General features: G+C 39.2%; 1 protein-coding gene across 1 annotated transcript in view; it reads left to right on the top strand.

The window, feature by feature from the left end:
- The window catches only part of CACNA2D3 (calcium voltage-gated channel auxiliary subunit alpha2delta 3), a 457,522-nt gene that overhangs the window by 413,057 nt on the left and 29,762 nt on the right, over nucleotides 1–14,703 (top strand). Inside the window, exons 30-31 of the mRNA XM_062585399.1 lie at nucleotides 3,294–3,356; nucleotides 7,064–7,134. Of these exons, the coding sequence (XP_062441383.1) occupies nucleotides 3,294–3,356; nucleotides 7,064–7,134 (134 nt within the window). The remainder of the gene's footprint in view (nucleotides 1–3,293; nucleotides 3,357–7,063; nucleotides 7,135–14,703) is intronic.

Below are 14,703 nucleotides of genomic sequence, written 5' to 3'. Positions count from 1 at the left end.
ATAGTCTCGTCAGTGGGTTTCCACTCCCAGCCAAGCAGCTTGCGAAGTGTAACCACAGGTAGCCTGGGCAAGGTTGGAGTGCTGCGTAAAATCTCCACATCGTTCAGCATAAAGCGCCAGGCGTTAGGGAATAAAGATCGAGCAGGGATTAATTCCTTCACTAGCAACAGCCTTCGTGACAGAGTAATAATAGTACCTAATTTCTTGCATCAAGCATGCTCCTGCTGCAAGGGCTTCAAATGCTTCATTAAAAACAGGAATTATAGGCATATTACGGTTACTGTAAAAATGCTTTTAGCCTGTCCTCACTAAGAAGGGAGTAGACGCTGTTAGAGTTTCCAAGAAGCAGCAGTCATAAACGTTATACTTTTTTTTTTTTTTAATCACATTGGTAGTTAATGAGAATAGTCATGTACTTTCCTAAATGTTCAGGCATCAGTTTTGTTGGTATTACATGCATATGCAAACAAAACGCAAACTCAGTGGGAGCCACATATGCACAGGAGAAATTTAGCAGTATTGTGCACTTTGATGATTTAGCACCTTTTTTTTAAAAACGACAAAATATACTATCTGTTGATAGAATTGTATCAGATGTCACAGATCCTGTTGCTGAATCTTTTAACTTTCACAGATATTCTCAATGGCAAGAAAATATCTGCTGAATGGTTACTGTACAAATTTACAAGTATTAGGAGATGAAGTTGATGCAACTGGAATAGCATAGTAGACCTGCAGAAAATTAGTTAATTCCAAAATGCAGTGGTATGGCAGACTTACAATTCATTGCAAATCTCATTTTTTCTCTTTTTTGGGAGAGCTTTGTATTTGCTCATTTCTTCTTGTTTTCCTGATGTCTTACATTTTAGTTTAATTTTCTGTTTTCTTTTTCATTTTTGGTTTTTTAACCCATATTACATTCCATTACTGCTCTTATATACCGGAGTTCTGAAAAATACATAGAGGACTTGAACTTGATCAAAGTTACTGTAATCCAAACGTGTTCTGAGGCCTCAGTCGACATTCTTGCTCTGTTTGTTCTGGACTTCATGCCTACTCTATTTCACAAGCTCAGGGACTCTCCACCTGTGGAACGTTCCCCTTGAAATCTCAAGTTCACTGAAGTTGAACCTTGGGGCAAACCTGTAGTGCTTAGTTCACCTCCGACACCTGTGAGTCGTTGTGAATTAAAGCCCTTTCACACTGCTCTATCCTATGCAAATGCCACTATCCCATGAATTAATCTCATATTTGAAATATTCATGCTGAGGTATTGGACAAGTAAATGTACCCCGCTGTCCTTTGTCAATGCTAAATTTCATTTATATAATGTTTCTTTAATGTAGTGCTGCATAAAGAAAGTTATTTATCTTACTGGCAAGTAGATGGCTAAATGCAGTCCTGAATGAACATTTTCCTGGTGTTAATGTTTCTAAAATGAGTTGAAATACGAAACCTGTTATCTGCTCACACCTCTAAAAAGCTATATAACCCACTCACTGCTTTATGCCTCTCTCCGATTGTAATGCTAAGCTGTTAACATCTATTTAAATTCTGAACAATGCTAACAAATAGCTATGGCTTAGAGATTTGAAACATGGCGAGTCATTATCAAATCCTGGCAGTCTTCCCAACTACGTGTAAGCCGTAAGCTATGAGATGAAGCCTGGTCTCCCTTGTCCAGCACAACTACTCCTATGAGTTATAAGTGATGGAGAAATACTGCTTCTAAAGCACTGTTGTTTGATTCACTTTTCACGCATGAAGACTGCAAGTATGCATCCCCTAGGCTGTGCCACACTTCCTCCGTAATTAATAGCACAGAAGCAGTTGCGGAGGAGGGTTTCCAAAGAGCTCCTCTCCTGTTAGAGTGAGTGGGAGGTTTGTGATGGACTTCAGGAAAGCAGCGTCCTGGAGCCGCAGGGCTCCTGAAATGCCACCCCTGCCGCACCACCAAGGTCGGGCATCTGCCCCGCTGAGTCTTCGACAGCATCTGCAGCTGATGACATCCATCCCAAACTTGTGCCTAGTTTGGGTTTCTTTGCCTTTTTTTTTTTTTTTTTTTTTTAAAGCTAAACTTTTCAAGCTAGCATTTCTTCAACTCTCCCCCCCTCTTTGGTCACCCGGAGCAGCACTAATAGGTGGCCAGAATGGGAATCAGACACATCGAAATGTCGCCTGAGCGATCAGGCTGCATTTTCGCAACATCCTGCACCGTTGCTACTGCAGCGGAACTGCTTTCCTCTCTAAAGCGGCAGAGATACTTTGCTGGACATGCAGAATATAGCATGAACTCTCTCTGTTCAGCCCGTTTGTGGCAAGAATGATTTTAAATTAAAAGGAAAACCATGAGCACTGCTATGCTGAGAGCCAGAACTTTTTTTTATTATTATTTTTATTTTTTACTAATGTCACAGAAAATTTAAGGAATGTTAGTAAAATATTTGCTGATTTAGATCAGTGATAGAAATACATTAGAGATTTAACGCTGAGGTAGGTATTTAGCAATAGTGAAGAGAAACTGAGTAATACCAAGGTTTGAGCTGAACCTTATGTTTAAACTCTGAAGCACAGTAATTAAAACTTTGCCTGTAGCAAGCAATTCACTTGAGGTTAAAACAATGCGTGCATGTTTGGAGGGAAGCACTGATTAGGGTTTACCTTGTTTTATACAATCTATAAGTCTGACCTACGAAAAGCTAACAGTCCTACCTCAAATCCAGCTCCCAATTAAAAACACAATTTGGAAAGCTTTAAGAGACCTGTGGGGCCTCTTTTACGGAAGTTTCTGGTCCCCTCCCCCTCTGAACAAATTAAAAAATATTACCTAGTCCCCTGTTGGTCCTCCAGGCTGACACTGTGTTTTAATTAGTACATCGTTAGTGTAATGACATTGTGCTGATGTTTTTCTCCAAACACAGAATAAGCCATCAGGAGCAGCAAGGGTCTATACCTTTCCAAACTTTGTTATAAGGAAATACTTTTAAGAATGGATTATAAAAACACTGACCTGGTTCTTTTTACGCTTCTTTATGGTTATCTTACGTTATCCTTTTCTATATATATATATATCTTTGTTTTGCATATGCATAAATGGGATATGCATAAAAATTAAACGAAGTAATATCACATACTTTGAGAGTACATTCACTTAGAAGTTGTGGGAGCCATTAAAAGAACTTGAGGCTAAAAGTTTATCCTTTTAGAAGGCACTTGGGATTGAAGTAAACTAAGTAATAAAATTGTTGTATCTTAAGATTAAAAGTTGGAATTATACTTTTATTGTTTTTCAGGCAATCAACTGTTACCTGATAGATAATAATGGATTTATTTTAGTGTCTGAAGACTATAGACAGGTAAGTGAAAGATTTTTATTTAACTGTCTCATTTAGCACACATAAAATTAATTGTATTTTTAAATGAGCTGTTGCCTTAAAATGTTAAGGAATTAGTAATATAAGATTAAAAATATTCTTTCAACAAATAATATTCTCTCTCAGAGCAGCTAAGTTTCTTTCTCCCTCTGGGGCAGGGTCAGCTCTTGAACTCACAAATGTTCTGTTTAAAGAGCTTTTTTGCTGCAGAAGTGTCTGCCTTCCTTAAGAAATCTTTACTCCAAGAAGAAAAATTCCCGGTGGCGTTTTTACCCCGTGGAAAGGCTGGGAGAGAGAAGGAGGCGGCTGGGACAGAGAGCGCTTACGTTCCAGCTTGTAATGAGGGCGTTTTACAGAACTGTTAGCCGAAGAGTTTCTTTTTCTGCAGTGGACGGCAGTGCCGGAGGGGTTAAAACTCAGCGCCCTGCATCTCGCTAGACGGGCAGGGGGTGTGATTAACGTGGGGGTCCTTCAAAACGTCGATTTGCTTTGACCTCGCGGACGAACGAGTGAAGAGCGACCGCGCGGTTGCTCGGCCCTGCAGACCTCGTGCAGAGACCGCCACCATCCTCGGTAGCCTTTGCCTGAGAACGGTTGAGGCGGCGCCGCCGCCGAGCCGGGAGGGTCTGCGCTGTGGGGTAGCGAGTGGGAACATCCGAGCTCCCGCCTGGCCCTCGCGTGAATCAAATTTGTTACGACCGAGCTGGTTGCTGAGAAACATAACTATTGAAAAGAGCTCTGGGTGACTTAAACGAGTGATCAGAGAAGAGGTACAAAATTCAAAGTGAATGTCAAAAAATAAGCTACACTGATTATTTCATTTTTATATTAAAAGCTTGAAATCTGACACTTCTGGAGGCAAAATGCAGATATTTTTCAGTTTTGCATAGCTCAAAAATACCTAGATAACCTTTCCTCATGCTCCTATTCTCCTTTGCTGCAAATATTACATTTTGTTTGAGTCTTTAAAAAGTCTATTAGCAAGCAATAAACAAGGCAAATGCATTTTTTCTGAAACTATTATGCTTCCAATGCCATACCAGAATGTTAACCACTAAACCGATGCACTGTGTCGTACAGTAATCTGTCTTCACAATTTAAATCATCTTACTTTCAAAACTGAGGACGGAAACTGATTATTTTGTTTCACCTTATTAAATTTATTGCTTCCATCCCTTCAGAACATCAAGCATTCTGTGAATGTAATTCTAGGGTGTACCCATAAAATAATATGAAATAAAAATGGCTTAAACATTAACTGCATTATGTTCAAAACAGCTCGGATTTTTTTTTCCTTTATCTATCAAACCTGTATTTTCTCCATAGATGAGCAATGACCTGGAAATAGCTCTCACTGTAAAATAGTTTTGATCCATTTTAAACATTTTTTTTCTGGTCACCCTCCCTCTTTCCTTTTTTGAACTAATTTTCACAATTATTTAATTCTGACTGGTAACTGATTTGCTAATTGGTAGTTGGGTCTAGGCAATGAATAGGATTAGGAAGAGATTTTTCCTTTGGTGGGTTACCTGATACTAGACATTACTTTTTCCTGTGAAAACCGTATTATGGACAGCTGTTGGACCAGAGCTAGCCTAGAAAAGACTTAGATTTTAAGTTCTTTGGGGCAATGTCTATTCCTGCCCATGGGCTAGTACAGCATCAAACACATGTGAGTCCAGAAAACAAGCCATGCTGGTACCTGATTTCTGGGCTAAGGGACAAACAGCTGAGAATCACGCGGTGCTGGTGGATGCTGAAGGAACAGGTGATGTCTGTTTTGCAGTAACCTCGCCAGTAAGACCTACAGACTCTGGATCCTATGTCACTGCTTGCTAAGGCACATATTTAGTGGGGAAACCACTTCCTGGCATTTCACAGAATGAGAGAATTAGGTCCTCTTCCCTGGTTCTGCCATGCCCAGCGCTGGTAGCTCCTCAAAAACCTTTGTGTGCCTAACTGCTGCTGAACTCAACAATTAATTAAGAGGGCTCTAAGCCTCAGATGGTCATTAAAGTTGACTCTTTATTTGACTATGTGTATAAAACAGCATAATTATAAAAAATAACGTCAACTAACACAAAAATATTAGTATATGATCATTTATGTGTGTGTATACGTATGTACATATATGTATACATATGTGTGCATGTATATACACACACACAGACATGTATGTATGTATTACACTCTATATATTGGGACTAGAGGAAGGGATAGGGAAGCTGCATGAAACATTATCAATTACTCACCTATGTCGGGTTGTTTCTGCACTGCATTTTTGTGGAAATGCCAAAAATGACCTGAACCATTCTAGGAATGTTTTTTCCTGAAAATGGGCAATGTAATTCTTCATCTGAATTATAACTAAATCCTCATGTAGTAAGAAAAGTAATAACAATTTGAGTACTAATGGTTTGGGAGAGAACTAGTATTTACAAATGGAACTTTTGTGGAGAGAGCTGCCACTGAAATATCTTTATAAGACTGAAGCACAACTTGATAAATCAGGTTTATTACTATCTAAAGTTATACTAGTCTTTTATGGTTTAGACTTTTTGACATTAACTGACTGCCTATCCCGTAGTTAGGGTAATCTTTCTTCATCAGTCATCTAGGGCTCTTGAAGTTAGCAGTTGTAGTCATATAAACTACAAATGTGCCCCTTGCTTCTAGGAAACTTTACACACCCGCATGTTTTGGAGAATGTTCCAAATTTCCCCTGAGTGGAAAAGGCAATACTTGCTCTTTGGATGGAGGAATGCCTGTTTTTGGCTAGAGCAGTAACTTCTCTGCCTGCGAGCTCCCAGGTGCATACTTGAGGTCAGCTAAGTTCCTCGTAATGGAATTGGGGTTTAGTTCATACCAAGCCTATGGAATCCGTGCAATCTGAGAGCGCAGTGCCCTTTCCCCCCATAAATTGTGGGATTTCTCCCTTTAAACAACGCAGAGAACATACCCAATCCTTCTGGGAGCTGAGGCCTTAAAATAAAAAAATGTCTTCCGGAACTAGCAAAAATGCTGGACGTGCAAGATTTTTGAATGTCTCATGAATGGCTGCAGATAATGGTGTCTCTTCCACGTTAGATACCAAATTCATAACATGAATGTTTGTTTTCTCAACAGAGATTTATTTTTATTAGTCCACATTTAGTGAACAACGACAAAATGGGTAATTCATCAGGCTGAGTGGTTTTAAGTATGAAATGACTCTGAATGGAGTTAAAATTTATACGATTGATGAAATGTACTGTTCCAGCTCCTTAAACAGGTCATGCAGGAATTATAAACAATGCTTCTTTATGACTGTTTATGAAATCCTTTCAAAACCTGTTTATATCTTTTTTCAGTAACGTTTTAATCACAACAGTTTGTGATCAGATTAGTGTCTTTCCCTTACGAGCTTTAGGTTTGAATGGCTCTTAGTTCTGATATTAGATGTTATATAATGTACCTCAATCTATTGTATAAGCGCTCACATCTGCTCGGGGGTAATAATGTAATCTCTATAACTTGCCATGACTGAGAAGTCCTCTTCAGTTTTTATATAGCAGTAGTTCTGAAAACCTATCTATGTAACTGTCAAAGCCACTCTTGTCAGATCCTAGAATATGCCAGTTTAAATTGTATCCATGTTTTTTTGCCATTTACCCACACTTCTGGTAATTTCTTGCATTCTTTCCTTGCAGACTGGCTACTTTTTCGGTGAGGTTGAAGGGGCTGTGATGAACAAATTACTAATCATGGGCTCCTTTAAGAGGTAAGATTTAATTACACTATCTTTAAAAAATTTGCAAAAATAAAAGAAATAAAACCAAAGTCACATAAAAGAAGCCCATGGTTGGTTGAGTGGCCGGATTCTGCCTATGCTTCTCTTCCATATGATCTTAGTGTAACTTGATGTCATGCATACTGAATGCCAAGAGTATTGGGGGCTCAGCCTACAGTGAGTTTCTTAGCAAAAAGAACAGTTTATTGGTGTATGATATTAAAACTGCGTGCTGCTCCTGTTCCCACTGCGCTCAGGTGGAAATGGGATTGGGCCATTTGTACTATTGAGTGATGTTAAATGGCTCTAAAGGAAGTTGTTGCTACAATATTTAGTATTTTGACCTGTAAAAGTTGGAGATTGCTCAAACCAGAGAGTGTAAAATGTCCTACTGTTAAAAGGAAAGAATGATCTGTCACTATTTCATTTTCACTCACATGTTAACTCACATTTGAACATTGCTGTGACTATTAACCTGGTGTTACCATCACAGTGACTGTAAAAAGTAATGATGATTTTGTGTGTCCATCAAAATGAATTATGCATCCTAGGGAACTAAGAAAGGACTTTTCCGTTTAATATCTAAGTCAGTACTGGAGTTTTCATGGCTTTCACACAGTCCTACGAACCTTTTCTTACCCCGTCATCCTCTTACAGCTTGTGTCAAGAGCACGAGAGAATTGCAGTAGATACACATAGTACTTTTCACTTTTATTTTCCTGTACATTTCTAGTATATGAAGATGACACATCACTGTTCCCATTAATCACTGAATTTAGTTATTGCATGTGAGGGTGTATACAGCTGCTCTCCAAAGAGATGGTTTGTGTGCCTCCTGTACAAACCAGCTTGGTCTCTCAAAGGCAGAAAGCTTTTTCTGCTGCCTCTGTGCATTATAGCTCAATACCATTCCCAATAAATGACTGGCTTGAAATGAAAGATCTAGCACTCGGTGAATCATCCAAAATCATCGTTCTCTGAGGGTGGCAATCTTTTTGTGTTTAGCACTATATTGTTTACACACACTGTTAAGGGACATGAAGTAATACCTATTTATAAAACACTTTCTGTAGTGAAAAGATTTTGCTTATACAAAAGATGAAGCATTTTATTTAATGCAAACAAAAACACAGAGTTAAAATCAAGGGATAGCATATTAATTGGTCCTGCTTGCTTTTGGCCTGCCTAGCAATGCATGCTAAGCAGAGTAGCTGCTGGACAACTGATGACAGCAGGCACCACAGTTGAGAAGGGCAAGGATGTGTCACTCAAGCAGTCCTCCTTGGTTATGGAGGCCACCAGTTTGGAGTGGCTCACTGGCTCATGATTCTGCTGGTCGGGAGCTCTGAGGCACTCACAGATAGTGAAGCCGCGAGCTCCGTGCGGCTGAGCGGCATACAAAAGAAAATGTAAATGCAACGAGACAATTATTTAAACACAATAAACTGGCCATTGCCGATCAGTTAAAAACGAGAGAGAATCAGACTGCTGTAACTGCACTAAACGAGCCACCTGTTTTTCTGGCTGCACAGCAGATAGCTCAGTGCAGCAGCAGACAGACGTTCTTTGATCTGTGCTAGGTGAGGCCTTTAAAACAAATTCTTCCACTGATATGAAGAAACCTTTACTGGCTGACAAAAAATAATCAGACATATGTATTATATTTTAGAGGTTATTAATTTGTTCAGGGATTTTTCTGTGTTTTTCCAAAATTTATTTTGCATGGAATAAGAAAAAATAAGCAGTGAATGGTGCAGTGGCAAAATCTGGGTAACCAATACCATTTCCTGAGAGCACAGCAAGGCAGTTACTATAGATACTGTGCACATTATACTTGTCATTGCTTATCTTACTACAGAGACCAAATGAACAAGCAAGCTCTGATCGTTAGGCTTTTATTCTGACGATTTCCAGAGCCATTCATTCTTGCAATTTGCTTCTTATATGGCCTCTACATTCCAGCAGGTGAATTATGTAGCATTGTCCTGTTTGATCTGGTTTGGCCCTTTGGTCATTCAGGTTAGCAGCAGAAGGTTGCATGGTGCGTGTACCTTCACTGCAGAAGAGTTTCCTGACATCCCCAGTAACCGTGGGGATGGGAGGGAGACGTTCCTGCCCTTCGGACTCCTGCTGTGGGTAGCAGTACGGATAGGTCCTGCCCCTGCGCTCGTTCATGCCAGCTTTCAGGCTCTCTGTCCACAAAAAGAGTGAAACAACCCTTTTACGAGCCCCCTCAACTACTATTAGTTTGGAGTGATACCGAAGTTCTTTTTAGGATTGAGCTGGAAGTGTTAAACAAAAGCAGGTTGTTTGCTCCTGACTATATTACTTTTCATCCTGCCACAGGCTGAAATTCAATTTTCATATTTGCTGTTTGTCTTTCAAAGTGAACTTCAAATACCTCCTTTCCCCACCGTAATTTCTTTAAGCTCACTACTTCTCTTCTTTTGGATTATATGTACATGTGTATACATACGCGTATTTTGTTTACTTTATCAGCCTGATATTTAGGAAAAAAAAAATTACATAATACCGGTTCCTCCAAAGCAAAGTGACATGTTTTGGAGTTTTGTTTAGCAAAATAATGTTTATCTTATATCCTGAATATTGCCCACAGTCCATTAATTAAAGTATAATTTGAATTCATTAATAAATAAATTAAGATTCATGTATCAATTAAGGAAAGAGTCTGCTGCACATAGTAGCTTAGAAAAAAGGACCTCTTCTTTGTAGTTTTACCAGCACATAAAAACAGTGATAAAAATTATTCAATTACTGGAAGTATGAAAATCAAAAGAAAAACATTAACTTCAGAAAATTAAGTGCTATAGGAGCAACAAGATTCCAAAAGAAATGAACTAAATAAAAAATCTGCAGAAAATTGGAGGTACCCTGACATAAATACATCTCCATGCTTTCTGCTAGGAGGAAAACTAAGCAAGTATATTAAGCAAATGGAGGCAGCAGCATTTCCTCTCGCCAGTTTTGTTTCCACCAGGCGTCATCCTTGGGCCCCTGCAGAAGGATGTTCATATGCTTTGATATTCAGTCGTGTTGTCAGGATGCTTGACCTCAGTGCTGCGCACCTTGATCCCAGCTTTCCCAGCTGCTAAGGCTCGCTCGAATAAGCTCTGGTCCCTTTGAGATCTTCCCTTGGTTCTTTGCTTTTCCTTGCCCTCTGTCTGCTCCTTTATCTTCGCTCACACGCTTCCTAGCGGACACCGCATGCCGGCTGCGCCCTTGCAGCGTCCCAAATCCCTCACCTGTTTTCTCAAAATAAGTACACACGGGGGAAGACATTCATCTCTCTGTTTTGCTTTAGAAGCAAAACCTAACAAGTGTTCCATCTCTAGGTTATAAGAAGATTACATATAAAGAAAAACCCTTCAACTCTCTGCTAAGCTATTTGCAAATAGCAAAATATTAGTAAAGCCAGATCATGAAAGCAGTAGCTATTTGATCACCAACAGGTTCCTAATTTCCGCTGAGGCAGCACAGCCTCCAAATGAGGGATATTTTTCTGTGTGGTTTAGGTCACTTCCTTGTATTTAAGCGTAAATTTTAATTAGATGTTCTTGAATCTTTTTGGAGGTGTTAAATGAACACTGCTATATTTAGAAGCTCTGTTTCTTTTCATGTGGATTTCTCCAGTCATTGTTTTGACCTTTAAAAAAAAGTAATGACCTTTGTTTTTCCTTAATTTGGCAATATTTATGAACACAGACCTACGCTCTGCAGAAAACTAGTGCTCTGAGTGAATGAGCAATTCAAAATGGAGTTAGTGGATTTGTTTTCAGCTATATAAATCCAACTGTGACATTGCAGTTCTTAGACTATACAACATCTCCCTATCTTTAGTGGTGATTTTACTTAGTAAAAGAAAAAGTAGGTCCAAGACATAGCGCCTGGTTATGACATAAATATCACAAAAATGTGTCAGGTAGACGAACAGGCATTTGCTTTTTTTGCATGGGCAAGCAGAAGACCTTCAAGTCAGGAAAATAAGCAGACTGTTTCCAATAATTCTCTACCATATGAATAATCATATCCACTGTAGAGGATAGAAAGGCCTGTGCCTTTGACTTTTAATTTCTAAATGAATAATATTTTATTGCACTGCCCTAAAGAATGACGTTCCATTTTCATCAATGGAATAAGCATCAGGAAGGAAGATAGCAGGCGGCCTAGCACAAGCAGACCTCCTTCCCAACCGCGCGCTGCCTGTAGGTACTGCAGAACAGGGAACTGTGTGTCGCTTCCCTGTTGACGTTACCAATTACGAGAGCCCTGTTCTGATTTTTTTGCGTTTACCAGATGCACATCTCGTACCTGTGCTCTGAAACTCCAGCACTGCTATGCAGCATGTTCTCTGCTCGTGTTTCGTCCATGTGACGTCTAAAACTAGCTGTCACGGAGCCGAGCTCAGGCGTAGTTTAAAGGTTACGTCTCCGTGAATTTCACTACCAATTTCATGCAATGGATTAGCTATACGGGAATACTTTTACCCACTTAAAGAAGACCCCAGGTGTGTGCTGTGCGAAAGGGTCGTCCTTCTATGTCCTGAAAATAGCGGGTGGAGTAGTCATTTTTATAAATGCTATGCTTTGCAGCATCTTGGCAATTAAGAATAGTTGAATGTTAAAGCCAAAGATAAGTGATGACAAATCTGTTTTGTCAAATACTGTAATTTAGGTTTATCCTTTTCCTTGATGTTAGTGGTGGTGAAAGGTATTAGACTGACAGCTTCTGGACACTGTAATAACCTGTCAGTGAAGGAGGGAGAACCCGGGCAGTAAGAGCATGGGTTTTCCTGCAGTGCCCTGCTACCTCCCCACAAGGACCCTTTCTAGATTTAAGACCCTAGTTTACTCTTGATACCATTCAATACCGTCCATCCTCCTCCTCTTCCTCTGCTGCCGTGAGAGTGCAGGACGGGTTGCCCAGCCATGTTTGAGTTGTAAGAACATCCCTCCATCAGAAGTGAATTGTACTCACCATTTGTTTTTGCTTAGACTAATAAGTAAAGGGTAGCGTCAGTAATTAGGGCAAGATTTCCTTTATTATCAAGTTCCTACGTTTGTTTTTCTGAGCCCTTCTTCCTTTTTTATGGTTGAGGTTTACTTCCATGACAAGACAGAACAATATTAAGCTGGATATTCCTACAAATTTTATGACTGTCCTCGAATGTCTTGAACTTATGAAAAAATATTTGAAATTTATGCACTGAAGATCTTTTTGCTATTACAGTTGTCGGTTATGACATTTTACACTACCAGCTAGAAAATGATACATGTGCTGAAAATCTGGCTGAAAGCAGAAGAGTACATCTGTCAATATAGGCTGTGCTGCTAGTAGTTCTTAGAAATTTAATTTTCTTGAACCAGATTTGTACTCAGGGGTAAGTACATTGCAAAGTACAAGACTGGAATTTACTATATCAGGAAATTGGCTATAAAAAGATTTTCACAAAAATGTATTTGGCCCCTGAAGTTGTATGCAACGGAGGTGCACATTTAATTGTTGGAAAGTTATTTTCCATTATTTAAAGATTATTGCAAATAGTCCATATCTGTCTTACGACTGCTTTTGAAAGCAATTTTCAGTAGGCTTCAGCGATGAGGTATGTAAAAAGGGGCAGTTAGTGGCACGGGGATGTCAGAGCGTGTTATCTGCAGCGGGAGCAAAGTACTCCTGTGAAGTGCTGTGACACGCAGCGGGGAGCCGGGCATGTAGACAGCCTTAAATTTAGATCACGGGAAGCAGGCAATTATCATGTTCACTAGCTGCATTCAGCTGAACAGGATACAGGTAGCTGCAAACAGGTATTTAAAGCTGCAGTCACGTCAAAAGGGGTAATTTGGAAGCCTTTCTGCAATAGTTGGTTAAATCTGTCTGAATGATAGGAAAGCTTATTTTATAATGGCTCAGAAAGACATTAGCAATAAAACAGCACTCTAGAAATGACACCTGGACACAGAAGGCACCACAGTATCTTAGGCCGGTGTTTTGACTACCAATATTGCAGTAGCCTTAACAAGGAATAGGACTGGAAGGCTTTTACCTTCCTATTACATTTCCAAGAATAAAACCAAAACAAAACTATATTTGAATTTGTAAATGCCATGGAACCCATTTATACTGAGCTTTAATGTCATTCATAGTGACGCAGAGTGAGAGTCCAAAATTGATTCAATATGTTGCAGTGTTCGGATTTCAGCATGGTTATGGGTTTCATCTACTGATCTTGAAAACGTATTGCAAAATTCCCATTTGCTTTTAGTGGCGAAGAATCAGGTCTTTGTAAGAATGTCTGGCAGTAATGCTTTTGCTGATACAATTTGCACATCCTATGTTGTACTTGTTTGAATTGTCTTTAGAGACTTTCAGGTAGGTGTTGAACTTACCTACTTCGAAAATAATTATGATGATGAATGCGTTGTTCAAAAAGCAGAACTTATTCCAGATTTTTTTTTATTAAGAAATGCGTGCCTGGCATGTATCTTTCTAAACATTTGCTCCATTTTTTTTTTCTGCCAGGATACATTATCTATTTTCTAGTTTGTTCCTGAAACAGCACCTTCGCACCAGCAACACCTTTATATATATTTGCTAAAGCTTCATTGTACTGTCATCTGCTGATATTCAAACATCGCCAAACAACAATTCTGCAGTATTCCACCATGATTTTGAATTTTTTATTACAACTCTTCCCCTCTGACATCACTTTAAAGCTTAGTATTTCTTGTTAAATGCAATTGTATTTAACTGCATATGTTTTAATATTTTTGTTCCTCTTATTCATAATGCAATCTTAGATAGTTGTATACTCCCTACAGTACAATAAGACAATCCAGAAAAATATAAAATGGCATGTCTGGGTGCAATATTAATTGTGTTTATTTGTGCAAGTACATATTTCAATCTTTTTTGACCTTTTATCTTTGAGCATTTAAAGAAACTATTATTACATCTCAAGAAATGTAATACAAACAAATACTAATATTGAGGGGGGAAAAGCCTCTTTCCAATCTGTGAAACTGAATTTGAAATTATAACAGATTTCTAAATGACACACTATAACGGTATTTGATTAATACCTCTTAAAAGAATAAAGAAGCCCACAGACTAGCCAAGCCGTTCTTGTGTCTGGAATTGAAAGTGGAGAAAATGACTGTACTTCCAAATGCCAAGTGGATAATCACCAAACTTATTCTATTGAAAAATCTTTCGCAAAGAATAAAGAATAACCTGAACGCTATTCTACTCGGAACACTAGACAGTGAATCAAGTAGGATGGGACCATTCAAGCAGCACAGATTTCCTTGGCTGTTCTGCAGAGAGCAAGTTAAAATCTGTGGAGTGTCCTTGCCTGTGCACTAACCAGTTGCGCCATTGCGAGGAGGTCCCTGTGGACATACAACACGGTCCTTAGATCTAGAGGAATAAAACAGTTGAGCTAACACGGAGAGTGGAAAGGCTGAGGTGGAGAGATTACATTACAGGGGCTGGATTCTGACCATGGTTAATGGGAGGAAAAAAAAGCTGGAGGAAGTGGTGTAT

Source organism: Rhea pennata, chromosome 12 (genome assembly GCF_028389875.1).
Source record: "Rhea pennata isolate bPtePen1 chromosome 12, bPtePen1.pri, whole genome shotgun sequence".
Lineage (NCBI taxonomy): Eukaryota > Metazoa > Chordata > Aves > Rheiformes > Rheidae > Rhea > Rhea pennata.
This window is presented reverse-complemented; position numbering and strand designations above follow the sequence as displayed.